The sequence below is a fragment of the Ciconia boyciana genome, chromosome 8 (assembly GCF_034638445.1).
Source record: "Ciconia boyciana chromosome 8, ASM3463844v1, whole genome shotgun sequence".
Classification (NCBI taxonomy): domain Eukaryota; kingdom Metazoa; phylum Chordata; class Aves; order Ciconiiformes; family Ciconiidae; genus Ciconia; species Ciconia boyciana.
The window spans coordinates 21,277,220-21,295,064 of record NC_132941.1 but is presented as its reverse complement, the minus strand read 5'-3'; the positions used below and the strand labels follow the sequence as shown (position 1 = coordinate 21,295,064).

Sequence of the window (17,845 nt, the reverse complement as noted above, 5' to 3'; positions counted from 1 at the left end):
AGTGACTGTTGAGTTCAAAGAGCAGGCTATGTGCAAACACAGGAGGAGCTCTTCGGACAGCATTTTCTACCCAACAGCCATTCCCTGTCACTGCCAGGAAGGAGTCAATAGGTCAGATGTGTGTTGTGTGTTGTAAGTTGGGCCAGGCAGCTTTATATCATCAATAATTCGTTTGCCCAGAGTTTCTATAATCTGTGGATTAACCTTTTTCTCACGATGGACATATAAATAGGAACTTGTTACTAGAGGTCAGCCACAGACTATTTTTTAACTTGTTTGCTGGAAATGGTATTAAAAGGCAAGTTCAGTTCACAGATAAGCTCTGCAGTGTACTTATTTGAAGACTATTCGGAAGTTAATTCACTGTGCACAATGTATGTAGTTGAAAACTGCTGTGTTGATTTCAGGTTCTGTGGGATGCAATTAAATGTTGTTACCTTCCAGTGCACTTCTGCTGTACTATTTGCTGTCAGATCAGGCTTTTTTCCTTCTGTGTCAGTTTAGAACTAATGCATCATATCAGAATGGATATAATGGATATATATACATTCCAAGGTATGCAAAGTTTCTCCATGAAGCATTTACAGGACAAGATATGTTTTCATGTCATTAAAGTACAGACACTGATTTCTCAGTGATGAGAAAATGCCCTACACTGGCATATTTCTGCTAATCAGCAGATGCCAATTTAGAGATAATGGTAAAGTAATGACTGTTGTAGTTTCTGAAGAACTGAAGTTTTTCTTTCATTTAGCCTGATGGTATATGTATACACACACATTTTCTTGAAAGTATTCTTAAAATTCTACATCTGATTTGAGACCACCACTTCTGACTTGAGGACATATCACCTATATATGTCTTTGTTGTCTGTTCTCATGTTTGCAGTACTTCACAGACCCACACTACTAATCCGCCCTGCAGTCCTTTGTTGCTGTCCCGTAGATGGGGTAATGGGCAAATAGTCCAAGAGGTTACAAGAGAGTACCCAAGGCAATCTGGGTGAAAGCTGTGTTTAGGGTTCAAGTGCCCTTGACTGCACTACAGGTCTTTAAACAACCATAGCTCCCTCTCTGTATGTCTTCTCCCACATAATTTTAATATCTTTAGTTTTGCTTGATTGCACTGGTTTTCATAGATTACTTTAGCTGAAATCAGTGCTGCTTTCTAGTGGCTGAAAGCTTTCAATAGTGAAATGTCAGCTATAGGGATTTAAGACTCAGTGTGCAAGAGATCTATAACTTCCCTACTCACTGGACAATTTCTTGTCCAATAAACTGCTGAGAGAGAACAGGACAAGATCATGTAATTGTGCTTTTTATATATTTGTTTGGGAACTTCTATTTATGAGATGATTGAGAAAAAGTCAAATTGGCCTTAGCTAATGGAGCCATCTATGAAGATCTAGGAGCAGTTGTTCCTGGTATTAGAGACTTAAACCTTTATCCTTGCTTTCTTCCTTTAATTGATGCACTTACTAGATGCCCTGTTATTTATAAATAGACTAAACATTTATTTTTAATAAGCACAAGTGCTGCAGTGCTCAGTGCTGTCTTTTGCAATATCTGTAAGGACAATTATTTTTCCAAGCAATATTGGCTGTTTCCCATTATGCTACTTAGCATGAGTGAAAGCAGCTAAACCGATAACATGGAGTTCACTAGTTTACCTTTACCTGTCTTTCCTTTATGGCTTTCACTGACCTAGAAACTTCACAAACAGGACTATGAGGGTCCTGTCCTTGTCAACAGAAGTGTTAACAGAGTGCTCCTCTGATTTTACTGTTGAACTGAAAAGACAACGCAGAACTTGGAAGGAGATTGTTTGAATAAGTTTATCTTATTCAATGAGATAATACAGTAATTCAGTAAGGAACCCTATCCAATATGGTTTAACTTACAGTATGGACAGAAGTTTGGAAACAGAAGAGTGAATAAAGTATGTAATGTACATAGACAGAAGTTAAATCTATGAGCATGTGACATTTAGTGTTTGCAGGACAGGCTTAAGAATCAATTTCTTAGTAGTGGTATTGTCCCTAGGCCTGGACCAATTTTAATTTGTTTGTCAATAATGTACTTTCAAAGAGTATAATAGTAAATTCCTATTCTTTTTTTATTTTTCATTTAATTAAAAAATAAAGTAAGCCTCATTTTTATGGTTGCATTTGAGTGATGTATTTTCTTTTTTTAATTCACTTTCTTTTTCATCCTTTCTTTTTGTTGTACTTAGGTATTTGTCTTCCATTATACTAAATACAAGATATGTGAAGTTGCAGTTAGTATACCTTAGCTATTCAAGTAAAAAAACCCCAGTATTATCCAAATGGCTTAGATGCTAGAGGCTGAGCTGTACACAGGAATGTGCAAGTACCAAACATCATGCAGGGAGTGAAACACCTTCTGCAAGATAAGGCCCATTTACCTACCTACCATCTCAGCAGCTGGGGAGATGCTAAGTAAGCATCCTATCCTAGATGAAGCCATAGAGATTAGTCTGTATGGGGTGTAAACACAGAAACCAGAGGAGCTGCCTTATCTTTAAGGCTTCAGAAACAGCTTTAAGGCTTCAGAATTTGCACTTTGCTTTGTGGGATAAGGTGCAAAGGAGCATTTCTCAAGCCCTCCTTCCTGTGGCCTTGCTTAGCACTATGTAAAGAGCTTGGGTGCTTTAATACATAAGCAGTGCATGAGGGAGGAGTTGATACAAAGACATGATAGGTACGTCATTAATGTGAATGACTACCTCCCCCCAGTGGTATGCAAATGATAGGAAGCCAATTGTGGCTCATGTTTTAATCCTAAACTAGTTTCCCATTGATGTTCAGCGCTTGAAATTCTGTTGTGGGTCAAGTCACTGATGTTTGAAAACCACTTTGAGATTTTCAGATGGAATGGGGTGTTGTTATAATACTGTTTTCACTAGAGAGAAGTATTACAGGGAACAAAATTGTCCATTTTAATTGAAAATATTATTTTGGTATACTCTACAGTGATTTTCACTGTGTAAATTTTTATGTCTGGAGGACTAATCAAAGAGTAGATTTTGTACGATCACGAACATATCTATGATTTTGTGTGTGCATGTAGCTATATCTGTATTTATTTTAAGGGGGCATGGTGGGAGGAGGAGCCAGCCCAGGATTCAGTTATCTGGTTTGTTTTTCTGAGGCAGCTTTGAACTTCATTTCTTAGCCCCTGGCATTTTAGATAGAATCTTCAAACACTGGATAAAAGGAAAGAAGAAAAATTTTAAGATGGATTTCAACTATATTTTACTAATTAGTTGTTATTTCTTCCTTCAGTGAACAGTTTAACAAGTGTAGAATAGTTGCACAAGTTCAGTGTGTTCTTTCAGAAATAGAAGTCAGAATGTATCAAAGTATTTGGGTTTCATTCAGAAATATTTTCTTCCAGTTTTAGTTCCCAAGGTTTGTTCAAACAGGCTTTCCAGATCAGCTTTTTATTTGGACATAGTAGGCAGGACTAGCAGAAAGCATTCTTTGGCTGATGAAGGAAAATACTCTCTTTTAATCCGCATCAAAATATTGGTTGTGGAGGTGTAGCCCAGAGGGAGAGTTTACACAACAGTATTTTTTAAGTTAGTTCAAAAAGATTTCAGGTGCTGATACTCAAATGGTGAAGTGCTAAAGTTACATAGAACAGAGGTGGTAAAGCTGACATTAAATCATTTCAGCTGTTAAAGCTCTGCATTATTTCTGATTCTGCTCTACTTATTAACTAATAATAATACTTTAACAGGAGAAATGTATGGAAGTGAGTACTTCGGTCCAGGACATTGGATTTCACCCAATAACTCTTGCACCAAATAAATTATGATTTAACTAAGATCATATTTTTCTAGGAGATAATCAGGTTTGATTTAAAAACTTCAAATGATTGAGAGTCGACTATATCCTAAGTATATTATGCTCATCATTAATTACTCTTGGCATTAAAAAAATCATTTTATTCTTACCTGAACTCATCCAGTTTCAGCTTCCAAATATTAGCTGTTACTGCGCATTATCAGAAATCCTCCCATTCAGGTGCTTCCACACTGTGATTCCATCATGTTTTTACTTTCCCCAACATAAACTAAATTGTACTTCTGTAGTGTCTCATGATGAGGCAGGTTTCTCTGACCTTGTATCTTCTGTTTTACACATCTTCCAGTTTGTCAAATGTCCTGTGTAAAGGGGAGCAGCAGCGCAGGACAGCAGTTTTGGTCTCACTTCTGTCCTTGAATGTTGTACACAGAAACCAAAAGCTGTTACTAATTGATACTCAGTTTATTTCACTCTGTGTTACTTTGTATTGCCCACAGAGTTGTATACATAAATCAGAGATTTTTCCCCTGATTCGGTTTTATTTCAGAAGCATACAGTTTATATTATCTGACTACTTTAACGGGTTAAACAAAACCAAGCAAAGTAACAGCACCGGTCAACTGGCCTTTTCATATATTTATTTGTTGACCATGTTAGGTATGATGAGGCACATGTGTAAATGACTATTTTTTAGCTGTGTGTGTTTTTCTGTACCAAATGTCAGATAATGAGATGAAAACATTATTTTGAACTTTCTATTTAGTCTGCTAATTTTTGAATTTGCCAAACACTTGTATCATTGAGTAAGTGATGCTTCTGAAGGTGCCACAGATGCCAACCCCTGATAAAATCCACCCTATCTTGTTAATGAACACACAAACAGTTGTTCCCCATCTGCTGCCTCTGTCTGAAAGGTTAGGAAGCCCTTCCTTCTTGATCACAAAGGACATAATTATTGTCTGTAGAGGAGTCAAGTACAAAGAGTTCATCCAGTCTGACTGCTACTACACTGCAGGCCACCAAAGATTAACAGCTGCTTCTCCTTTGATTAGGTTAGGTAATAACAGTTACTTTAGTTAATAATTGGATGGATTCCCAGGCCATGTAATTCAGGTTTAGGCTGTCATTTTTTGCTGGCATGTAGCTGAGCTGTATTATTGGAACGAAGCCTGTAATCCTATTAGTCAGTTGTCACTCAAGCCACAGGAGAGGAGAGAAGGGGAATTCAAATCCATTAAGGTGTTGTAACAGGTAGGTAAACAAGTCAGCCACACTAGCCCAGTGTGCAGGGAGCTTTCTTGATTGTCATAATTAAAAAAAAAAAAAAAGGATTAATTTTAAGTTTCTTAAAATGTTTAATTCATAATAAATCTATAAAATGGCTACATGATTTGTTTAATTTATTGTTATTTCTGTTTGCCACACATGCATTGGTGTACATACACTCTCTGCTAAAGTTACTTGATTCATGCACTGTTCTGCTGAAATTAGTTGCCATGTGCTCTAAATGACAAGTTTATAATGGTCCAAAGATTAAGAATGCATACTTAATATCACATCAGCTTTCCTGATATTGGCTTTCCTATTGTACAGACAAGACCACTGTATTTTACAATGATACAGACTTGTGAGGAGTAAAGAAAATGAGGGTTTTTTCTTGTATTGGTTTTGAGTGCTATATCTGGTGTTCTGAAGACTATGTCTCTGTTACTGTTTTTGTAATGGTTAAGACACGTCTAGGTGGCATCCCCAAGGTTTTTGTGCCACCTCCTCTCTCTGTTAAGAAATGCATAGATGACAGTAATAATCATTTTTGCCTACATGTTCATTTGTCCCTGCTCTCCTGTGTGACCAGGTAACTTCAGAGCTTTGAAATCCTTTTGTACTTAGAAATCAAATTGTTTAAAAATGTTATTTGAAGTAGTTGTGAATTTCTGAAAATACATCTGAGCAAGTCAAATTTTCACATGCTGGTTGAAAACCAGATGTATGTATATTTTCTTTTGTTCAACAAACATGAATCCCATTATATCAATTGCCTTTGCTGGATAACCTTCCCAGTCTAAATATGCAGCCACTCAAAGAACAGTTTCTATAGTGAAGTTGTGAAATGGATTTCATAAACATCTAGCTAAGTAACTGGGGAGACTAAGTTAGACATCTGGATGATTCTTTCGAGCTGCAAAACCATGCCATACTGGTTTATGCTCTTTCCAAATAGGGATTTAATTTACTTCCTACAGGATCTGCCATTTTTCATACTCACATGGTGCCTGATCTACTCAGTGCCTTGGGTGCTATCAGAGTAAAAGTCGTAGCTACCTGAATGGGTCTTTCACTCTGACACAGATTCAAATGGGGACCAATTTAAATAAAAATATTATGTGAGCAAGGCTTTGAATAACTTATATGCCTCAGTCTACTTCTTTTGAATTTCTAGTATGTTTTAATATGTATCAGCTAATATGAAGCTTTAGCACTACAGAACATTAACTGAATTTAGATCATATTTTGAAAGATATAGCTTAATTTTAGAAAGACAAATTGGATAAGATAGCCTGCTCCCATATGTTTATGCTTTAAGAAAGATTTCTTTAGATGAATATATAAATACTTCAAAATTTGAAAATCACCTCAAGGAGGAATTAATTCAGACATATTTTAAAATAACTTGGCATTATTTGTCTGCTGTACTTCAGAGATAGAATGACAATATTTTTCAACATGGGGGAGATTTAATACTATTCGTTCTTTATACACAGCTCATCAATATGAGGTCTGGTATTGTGGATGGCTGAGGGAATTGCCTGTGCACAATTCCTTTTTTCACTGTTTCCTCTGGTACCACAGTCACACAGTATTCACTCTGAAAACGTCAGTAGTGCAATATTCAAGTGACTCTTCTGCTCCTTTGTGGATAGGGCATGTTTTCCCTTCAGTTCCCATGACCTCCACTGACCCAAGGCCAAGCTCAAGGAGCTGTGCCTGAACCTGGGATTCCTGATAGCAGGACACTTAGGTGGTGATCCAGGTCATTCACAGGCACTGTATACCAGCAGTTACTTTGGTAATCAATGTTGCCTTTCAATAAATGGGTTAAAAGCTCTTGGAGTTCTCTGTCTTAAAAGAATCCTTGGAGATAAATATATTAAATAGTATGCCAAAAGTAGTGTATTCCTAATCCTTAAGTGGCAGCTTTATAGACCTTTGTAAGAACAGTGAACAAATATTGTGCTCATGTATCTTTCCCAACTTTGCTGCTGCTTGTTTCTTCCTTTTATTTAAGGTTTTTCCCCTCTCTCTGCCATGCACGTAGTTAGGGATATATTTCACTGATGGTTAAGCATCAAAATGCTGATTAATTTTTATAAGTAATCTAGAGAGGAGAATAATAGGACATAAAGCTAAATCATATAAAACTGGGAGAAATTACAAACTCCCTTCTGCTTGATAGAAAACCATACTAGTAACGGAAGTTCTTTAAAATGTAAATTTTTATTTTGCAATGTATACTTGTATTTTAGCGAAATATTAGACAAAAATGAAATGGACACTCTAAAGAAAATCTGTCTTTACAGAAGTGATGCTGAAAAGAAGTGATGTTCCAGATTGAAGTGGAAGGAGAGCATGTAGGAAATCAAACAGCTTCAAAAGTTTAATATTCTTTTAAATAGGTACATGAAGATCTCCTCTGAGATAGGGGGACATTATAGCTTCTTTCAGTGTGGCTCTGGTGACTGATTTGGGGGACGGGGACGGGGGAAAGTTCCTTTCTGGATGCTTCATTACTAGGTATTCATGGAGAAAAGAGGAGTTCTGGGAAAAAATCACAGATAAGAAAATTTTACATTAAAAAAAAAAGGATGAGTTTAGCATTAATGAATATATAGAGTTAAGAAATAAGCCAAGTGGGAAAATGTAACAGTGTATGATTTCAAGAATGGAGTAATTACTAAGGGGAGAAACAAAACGAGTGCAATAAAATGGGATATAACTCAGAGTAATGGGATGAAATAGAGAAAGGGCATATTTGGTCTAAATGACAGGAAAGACTTCTTTGCCACAAGAGCTAATAGGTTGTGGCATAATCTCCCATGAGAAATAGGGAAAGTGAGAAGTGGGAAGTGCTTGGCACATTTAAAACTAGAGTAGCAGTAACAAATATGCTGTAGCAAATAAATCAGCAGCATCACATAAATGTCTTTCTCGTTTGTGTGCTGCAGTGCCGGCATGACAATCATATGCAGAAATCCTTGTGCATATTTTTCTACACTGGTTATGTGTATATGTTGATTACCAAAGAAAAAACACACTTGAAATAACAAAATCTCTCTTTACACTTGTGAAGTTTTAAGCTGAAGTGAAAATTGATATGTCAGAAAGGCCCCAGGCTTTGTCTGGGGGGTGCTGAACTGCTCTGCAGCACTGGTGGAGCAGCAGGGGGAAGAGGAGAAAGTTTGAGAACTGTGGCCATAAGCCAAGATGCTCAAATAATATTATCTGATTTGCAGCAGGAGTATTTATTTGCTGTTTGGTTGTCTTTTCCTTACGGCTCTATCAGGAGGTTGGTGGAAAGCGTTGCAGGGGAGGCAGTGCTTACTGCAGCTTTATCCCAGTCACACTGTGCGCTGGACAGGCAGTTGCTGTATTGTGTGGTATCAGAGCTCCCCAGACGAGGGTTGCTTAAGGAGGCTTTTTGTGTGTGTGTGTGTGTGTGTGATTTGGAAGGGAGGAAGAGGAAGTAGGAATATATGAGTGAAACTCAAAATTAACTCTTCAGTTAAGGCACACTTACCAGGCTAACAGGACTAAAATTGACTGCTAGAAATTATCAGTTAACCTATAGGAAGTCACTGGTTGATTATCTTAACTGCTTGTTGAGTTGGCGCACAGATTTTCATTCACTTGAGGCTAGTTATTCCTTTGAAGGTAAACCTTTCGACTGCCTAAAAATCTACATGCAGTTCATATTAATTGTGGAAAACTGTTTATTTTTGAATATCTGACATCCCTGTTTAAACAGTTTTTCTGGAGCTTGGAACAAGCAATTTAAATAGAATATAGGTGTGTGTTTGAAAGAAACTTAATGGAGATAAGGTTGCATTATTTAAAAAAAAAATTAAGATACATACTTTTGTGTTTACATATTAATGTCTAAGTCTCAGAGGGAAACATGTTTCTGTTCTAAATCATATTATATCTTGTTCAATTATATTTCTAATTGTTAAAAAAAAAATTTTATTGCCAGAGTCACTAGGAGCTTTTTCTGTTATACAGTATATTTTTTTTCTGTTATACTATAATACATTCTTTATGGACTAATAATGATTGTATTTGTAGAGCACTTCCCATTTTTCCCCACATGCCAAGTGCTCGCAGCACTGGAGAAAAAAAAAATACTCTTTCAGAGGTGTTCAACATGATAAATACGTGTATTAAGGATTTTCTACATTGACAAAACTCAGGACAATTGTCTATCAGGCATATCTTTTATGTGTGAATTTCTTTAATTTCTGTTGGTTCTCCTCTGTGTTTGTGTTTATCTAGAACACAGCAGATCAAATAGCATTTCGGGCTGCAGGAGGACTGACTGCCCTTGAAAATGTTCTTCAAGCAGTGACTTCTCCCACCAATCTGAATGCAGTTTTGCGGATTCCTTTTAAGTGAGTATGATCAGTCCTTCATTTGCCACTTAGAATCAGTCGAATATTTATTTCACATCTGCTGCTTCCTTGCTTCTTCTTCTCATAGTCCAGTGTTGAACTTCAAAGAAAAAAATCGTGCTGTACTGTACGCTGCCATGGAAGGTGAAAGACATTTCTACACAACCTCTGGTTTTCTAACTTGGTGATTTGATTTCTAGCTATGATAGATTTGAGCGGTGGCATCCCTAATTGTACAAAATGAGAAAAGAGAAAACTGTATTAAACAGAAGAGGAGGTACGTATCTTTTGAAGTTAGTCTGTAAAGATCTCTAGTGGGAAGTGGGGGAAATTTTTAAAGGGTTGTAATTCACTGGAGCCTGACTGCTTTTAAAATTAAACAGTTGTAAGATACTGCTAGCTGAAAGGGCTTCTACAAACAGGTAAATCAAAATTCTTGCGGATTAGAGGAATTCCTCTTGATAGCACATAAGAATAGAAGGGCTTAAATGTCTAAGCCCCCCCAAAAAGTGGTGACTAAACAGAATGCCTGCAAAAACTGGTAACTCGAAAGCATGCTTTTTTCCCTAATCTCTAACTGTAATTTTTATCCATTCAAAGGCACATATGTGCTTTCAGAGTAGAGCTAGGCATGGTTTTAGTACAAGAGGAACCAAGCCCAAGCATATACTGTTGTGTACCATTGCCATCATTGGTTTGTAGATATATTTTAATGGTGTAATAATTCCAATTTAAGCCCTACATTTTGTGGGTTTGGATTAAAACTGTCCATTAATATGCTATGGGACAGGTGTGAAGTGCTAGGAAAGAACACCAAGGAAAAAAATTTGCTTTTAATATCTTAACTTTGCTCTTCAAAGAGAATAAAATTCCTGCCTTCCCACTAAGTCATGCAGAATGCACTTGCTGCAAGTCCAGCCAGCTCCGCTGCTCCGATGAGCAATCCTGAATTGGTGAGCAGCTCAGCAGCAGCCTTTGGACTCGTTAATTTGCAGAGGCTCTAATTTTGAGTTATCCTCATCAATGTGGGATAAACTTTGCAAGGGAAAGGACTGCACTGTGTGGCCACATAAAACCTAGCTTAAATTTAGCTTTAAATTCTTAGAATGTACATCTTCTATACATCTTCGATTTTTGCTCTTTCATTTTAGGAATAGTCTTTGGCAACCTTTGTTGAGAAGGTTTGAGAAGATTGTGTTTACGTTACTGAAAACATTTTGTTTAAAGTTTGTTAGGCAGTGTGAGGATGTATTAGTTCTCAAAGGAACTTGTGTGCCAGTAAATAAAGCCCCATGTCAGCTACACTTGTATAACAAAAAGAACATCCGAGGAGATTTATCAGAGGTTCTCCTCTCTATGACAGTTACTGTCTCTCTCATACCTATTTCAGACCAGTATAACCGGTTTCTCAGATTCCTGAGCCTATTCATGACTGAATTATAAAAAGAACTTTTAAACCTTTCAAAAGTTCTTTAAACGTTGTTTTATTAACACAAGTTTTCAACTATCTGCATTGCCGAAAGAAATATCAAGGCAGAAAAGAGATTAATATAAACTATTCTGACAGCTTTGTATGTTAAAAAATCTACTGAAGAACTTAGCTCCACTGCTGAAATACAGCGTTTCATTCAACTTTTTTGGCAAATTGCAGTCTCCAGTTAACATTAATAGAATAGCTGATTTTTGACTGCAAGGAAAACAAATTGCAACACTAGAAAAGACCAATTTAAATGTTTTATGTGTAACCAAATAACTGAATGTCTTATCACTTAATCAAAATAAAGTAATTAATCAACATTCCCTACATGTAGAGAAGGTGGTAATTGGTGGACCAGGCTTTTGCAAATATGTTGAAAATATGAAAATGTTGAGGAAATTAATTTTTTTTAAAGAACTTCATTGCTGAAAGGTATCCATGAATCTCTGCTTCAAGCCCCTGAAATACAAAGTTTCAAAAAAATCATTTATTTCCTCATAAGACTTTTATATACAGGACAGCTGTTCCTTAACTTGTACGGTGGTGAGAAGTTAATATTTTAACACATTTTGTTCTGAATGCTGGCTTCCAGGCTCACAAATGCCTCGATCTCTTTAGAGGCATGACAGCCATATACATAGCTCTGTGAGGGTGTACACTACCCAGGGAAAAGATGGTCTTGAGCTTGCACTTAGTGATCTGTGAGCGTCCGTGTTAGCTGCATCCAAGGCAGTGCAGTTTATGCAAGAAGGAAGAAGCAGCTGAGCAGCCTGCTGCAAGTGACAGCTGCTCTCATAGGTCCTGGGCGACAAACTGAACCCCCACTCTGCAACCACTGCTAGGTGGAGAGTTGCAGAGGGCAAATTCTAGTAGTCACAACACGTGAATGGATTAATGAAGAGATTATTGATTATGACTGTACTACCTTATAGAAATGCTGAAAGCCTCTTTCTTGGAAAAATAACTGTTTAGTTTGCCCCTAGAAATCTCTCAATTCAAATAGTAAATTGAAAATTGGGGTTGTAAATTACACTTATTCTTCATGTGAATCCTCTGTACGTTTATACTTTTCACCCTTGGAAACTGTAGATATGTATATTTCCTAACCATTTCTTTATATGACTACATGGAAAGTGCATTTTTCAGGTAAAGATGAAAAATATAATAAAACTAAATTCTGTAAAGGCAGCAGAATTTCCACTAGTCTGTGCCCTTTTTGCAAACATCCGTCTTGTTTTAGTCATTGGACCATAAGACAATCCATCAGTAGCTGACACATTGAGCTTATTTTAAATATTTTTATATCAAATACTAATTTCTTTCTCATAATTTATTTGAGTTACAAATTCCTTTTTCCTTTTGAAATAGTGAAGTGTGGTACCAAAAATTACTGTTAGCTGGCCCTTAGTTGGATGTTGGACAAAAGCCTAATTCTTACAGAAGAAAATACACATTATTGCATAAGTTACCTATTTCTTGATAGACCCAAGTATTGTAAGTCCACATTATTCATTTTATTTGGGTGCTATGTTCTGCATTTGTTTTTTATTTCATGACATTTGTGAAAATATAACCAAGTAGTGAGGTTTATAGGTGTGCAAATGTATTGCAGTTTGGAAGTTATACATCAGGTTGCATGTAATTTGACACAGGATCTTGCTCTAAAGCTAACTGCTCATGTGGGTTTTGTCTGCAAGAGTCTAACTGCTTGAGTCTAACTTGCAGAGTCTAGAGTCTGCTAGAAGTGTCACAGTGAACTTGGTGTTGCTGCATGTGATGCAGAGCCTCCTCTATTGCTATTTCTGTGGTCTTCTTTCTGATAGAGAAGAACATATTTTGTGCAGAACCTGCAACTCAACTGTCAAGAGCAAGGAACTGTTTTGGAGGGTGGGATCTGCTGGTTTAGAGAAACCATGTTAATACATATTTATATGATCTCACTGAAAGTATTTAAGAGAAATGCTTCAAATGTGTTGCTTTAAATACAGAATGTTTGAGAGAGTTTAAAAAACAAAGGATAATCATAAATATATTTAGTTCTGTAAATGAAGAAAGTTTGTATCACATTTTTCCTCATTTAATTTTTTAAATTAGTTTGAAATTATTTTTCTTTCTTTTCTGCTAATGTAAGTTTCATCCTAACTTCTTAAACTTTGAATCTTGCAAAGCAGCAGTTTCCTCTGTTTAAAGACAAAACAAAGCCCTGTGGAAAGAAGTTGAATTAAGACCTTTCATTAATTGCCCTTCAGTCTTCCCCAAGTCAAATATGCTTTGCTAAAGGACACTACTGTACTTAAGATTGTTTGTGTGCTCTTGGAATGTTTAACCATTTGTACTCATCTTAAATTGGGAATTTGTCTGTTGTTTTGTGATGAGGATAAGCTATTTACAAGTAGGTGAGGAGATTACATGGGCTGTTATCTACATCTCTCTTTCTCCAAAATCCTGGCAGTATGGTGCAGCTCAGAACTTTAATCCCATGTCTACAAGATAAAGCTTTATTACCAGAAGATTTAACAATATGCCTGTTGTTAGTGTCCAGATTGGTGGTTAGACCGGCAGGACAGCAAATGCTGTGAAAAAGATGTGACATTTATGAGACAGATGATACGTTTGGTGTTGGGGCAATTTTTCTCCCCTTCAAATAAATCACTTGAAAAAGGAAAAGAGAAAGCAATTAATTATAGTAGGTTTTATTATTGGTGTTAACATACAAATTAGTGTCCAGTCGCATTATTTCTTAAAGTAGTATTTTGTAATTTTCCTGAATTTGTTCAGTTCTCCACAAAATAAGACATATTCAATGGAATTTCAAGGGGTTTCCGAGTGCTTCTCCTGAAAAGCAAATGGGAACTGCACAGCAAAACAATTTAATGACTTAAGATCAAGACCAGAGGATGATTCCCATCCCCTGTGTTGCCTTGCATATTTGCTATGGCAGTTAGACCCTTTGTGCCATGACATGTTACTGGCCTTGAAAATTGTAACAAATCTGCTAACAAATGAGGTTTGTAGGGTTTGTTTAATTAACATTTGTGACATACTTTGAGTTCCTTGGGTGACCAGCAATTTTAAACAGAAATTAGCAGTAGCTGTATAAGGAACAAAGAAGGACTTCTGTTACAAGTTAAGACATTATTAGAATCAGTTTTATTATAATGTATCTTCTCTATTAATACAATTTCTTGCGTCATTTATTTAAAGCAAATATTATCAGAGTAAAAAAGCTCAAACCATAATTGTATATGTAAAAAGCAGAAAATAGTGCCCGCATAGTATTATGGATCGCATTGGTACAAATTACGTTTTTCAATAAGACTTATTTTGTGCTGAGAACTGGTTTTATCGCTTGTTTATGAGCATACATTTCCTAAGCTGTGGTGTTACTGTTCATGCAGTTCTATAAGATCGTTCACAAATTTTTTATGTAAAGTGCAAAACAAGCTTTCTTATTTTCTTGTAAGGTTATTCCTTCTAGAGAAACATTCATTGCAAACTAGCAGTTGGTGCAAGGACATAAAGATACTCTAAAGAGAATGACCTCTTTGCAAGTTCAACATCTGAAACCTGCAGCATCTGTCTCTTTCCATGATGTATTCTTGCTGTCTGTCTCAGAGCTGGATTTCAAGCTCACAGAGCTCAAGAATAAAGCAATATTGCCCTCCCGTGTAATATAGGAACAAGTTTTATTGTAGAAAGGAGTTCTATGAAGTGTTACAAAACTTTTGGATTGAGATCCACATCTCGCAATAAAACAATTGATAAGCCAGGGACTGGAGAATTTCTGTAGAAGACTTTCAGGTTCTAGCACACCTGTAAATGTTGGGGTAAATTAATTGTGTGATTATCACTTGTCATGCAGTATTTTATTCATAGGTACAGTAACACTTCAGAATCAAACTCCAATCTGGTTTTGGAAGTGTCTTGAAGGAGATCTAGTGCGTAATTTTGCCTTCTCTCTATTACTTGTGACTAGACTTCATCTGGAGCCCTTTTTTTTTTAATCAGGCATCCTTAAATAATGTAAAATACAGACAAAATAGTAATTGATTATGAATCTTTGTGGGTTCCTGATGGTGTAATAGGCCCCATGAGTGAAGTGTAAGGGCCTGTACAGTCTTCAAGACTTAGAATTGGTATTTTTACCTTAAAAACAATTTGTTGTTTTTGTTGTTTCAATCCATATTCATACCTTGGTGGTTTTTTAACCATTCCACTATACAGCCATTCTGTGCACCATTTTTCAGTAATAGCTCACCTCCCACTTCTTCTCAACTCAGCTTTAAAATACCAATACTGATCACTTTCTTTCCTCATCAAAGTACTGCATAATATTCAAACAGGTTAAAAATGAACAATTCGCTACTGTTATTTTATAATTAACTCATCCCAAATCTGATGATGTTTAGTTTTGTATTATTTCACTGCAAAATTGAGCTTTCTGGGTTATTTTCTTCATTGATAATCAAAGTACATTAATTTATAATCTTCAGAAGTTGAAAGTAACGTGAAAAAGTTTTACACTTGAAACAGGTTAATTATAATTATGTTGCCGATGCCCTGATTTTTATAAAGCAAAAGTTGTGAGTTGTCGCCTATGTATCCTGGTGCACTATGGTGGATAAGTTTTGTGTGGTTGGATACTGTTGCTGCCTCACTATTTTGAATAAAAGTTACAGTTTGTCAACTTGTTTATATCAGGCAAATTGAGGCAAGTGAAGATGTGCTAGCATAAAAGAAAATCATGTACGTACATATAAACTGTTGGGATCTAACTTGAAGATGTTGATTAAAATGAATCCTCTTCCTATTTCTTTGTACTCATGTAAAATAAATATAACATACAAATGCATATTTTTGTCTAGTTTAAAGACAGATTTCTTTTTTGGATCAAAGTTTGTGTACCATGATGAGTGTTTTTATAATTGGATTTACTCTGGAGGAAGGCCTTACATCAGAGGGCAGACTTATTATGTGGTTTGAGTATACGTTGTCTAACATAGCTTTAAAGCTGATTTGCGGGTGTGATACAAAGTTTAGAGCAACATCAGTAATCAATAAACAGCTGCTTTACGTGAGGCTCATACTTTACTATTTCAACTGATTTTGATATCTCTTGAGATAAAAGTTTTTGAATTAAGAGCAGTTAGAGCTTCCAACAGGGAAAAAAAAAAAAAGAAATGTATTGAGTTTTTCATCTCAGAGTTTAACTGGTGGTTAAATAAAGTTCTGGCTTGACATTTGCAGCACTGCGCTTGTCTCAGAGGCCTTGTGCAGAAATGGTGACAGTTGACAGCTGTTGTTCCCTTAATAAGATTAAAGTAAAGAAATTAGTTGTGCTGTCTTTAATCTGCCATTTAACACTGTGAACCACCTGGGGACGGCTTCTGTGTTGACACTTCCAATTCTGAATTAAAAAAAAATAGTGGAACTGAATCATAGTTCAGAGCGTGCTGTGATTAGAATGTATTTAGATGACCGTAGTTAGCAAGCTTATGTTATCAATTAAAAGAACCCTCTTTATTGTTGTGAAAAATTAATTTGACATCCATTTGCTTACACCACCTTTTCAAATGCATTATTTGAGTCTCTGAAAACGCAAGTACTTTTTCTGACATGACATTCAGTTGGGACATACAGAAGCATGATGCATTATTACAGTGGAATTTGTTCTATATATAAAGTGGGAAGTTTTTGTGTTTTCAAATGTAAAATAAATGATCCTCTTAGGAATTAGGAATCCCATATATCAAAAAACATTATTGCAGTGAATTAACTAGATCGCCTCAGAAACTCTGAAATGCTGTCAAAATTGTAAGTTAACCTACCAAGTCCATATTTGACACTTTGGGTAAATTATAATGTTTATATTTAAATAGAATTAATCTTTATTTTAGAATAGCTGATAAAATGGCAGATGCTGATTTAAAGCATTTTCTTCTCAACTGAAAAGAGAAACTACCAATATAGTTTCATATCTCTCTCTCCCTGTAAACATGTCTACACAGGGAGACATTTTTAATCTTCCATTAAAAGTAAAAGTAGGTACCTAATGAAAATTTTTTTTTCAGCATTACTGAGGAAAGTGAAATAAATACCTTTATATAGTCAAGATAGGAAAAGAGAATCCTGTTGCAAGGCAGGCTTTAAAAAATGCACATGAAGCATGCTACTTCAATTTTGTATAGGTGTTATCCTTGTAGGGTAAAAATTAGGTGAAATAGGTGAAAATTAACCTGCCTTTGATCAATAAATATTGATTTAATATTGTTTTCATATCATGTGAACTGCAGATTAAAACTAATTTAATTAGGCAATAGAGTAAAATTAATTACCAATACAGTAAAATTAATATAACTGGTAATATGGGGATACTCAGAATATTAACAAAGGAAAGGTATAGATGTTCTTTATGCTTTCACAGATCAAAGCAAGCAAGGTAACGCTTCTTTTTTAAATGCAAAATTTCTCAAGCTGAAGAAAAGACAATCCAGAAATACAAATTAAAAAAAAAAATTACTGTAAATTTTCTGGCCTCTGAGTATTTCCAGCTTTTCCTGGCTTGAGAAATACGATATACATATGTAAGATGCTTACATTTCAACTCTGGGGAGCCATGCTAAGTAATCAGATGTCACAGCAATGAACACAGCAATCAGTAAAGCAGCCTTCCTTATTACGTAAATAACTGTTGTTTCAAAAAATATTTTAGGAGAAGAATAAAGAGTAAAACTCAACTCTCTATAAGTATGTTGAGTTACTCTGCAGCTTGTTATGTTAAATACCAGCTTTGATTATTTCTGTATGATAACTTGTTTGTTGTAGTCCCACTTTTGTATGACCTTTTGACAGTGCTCACAATTTATTTTCTTCTAC

The 17,845-nt window shown here is 35.7% G+C and overlaps 1 protein-coding gene across 5 annotated transcripts in view; it reads left to right on the top strand.

Annotated features, from left to right (window-relative positions):
- SCAPER (S-phase cyclin A associated protein in the ER) overlaps positions 1–17,845 on the top strand; it is a 169,172-nt gene that overhangs the window by 101,080 nt on the left and 50,247 nt on the right. For all 5 annotated transcript variants that reach the window (XM_072870685.1, XM_072870684.1, XM_072870683.1 and 2 more), the window contains exon 24: positions 9,377–9,492. In XM_072870685.1, coding sequence (XP_072726786.1) covers positions 9,377–9,492 — 116 coding nt within the window. The remainder of the gene's footprint in view (positions 1–9,376; positions 9,493–17,845) is intronic.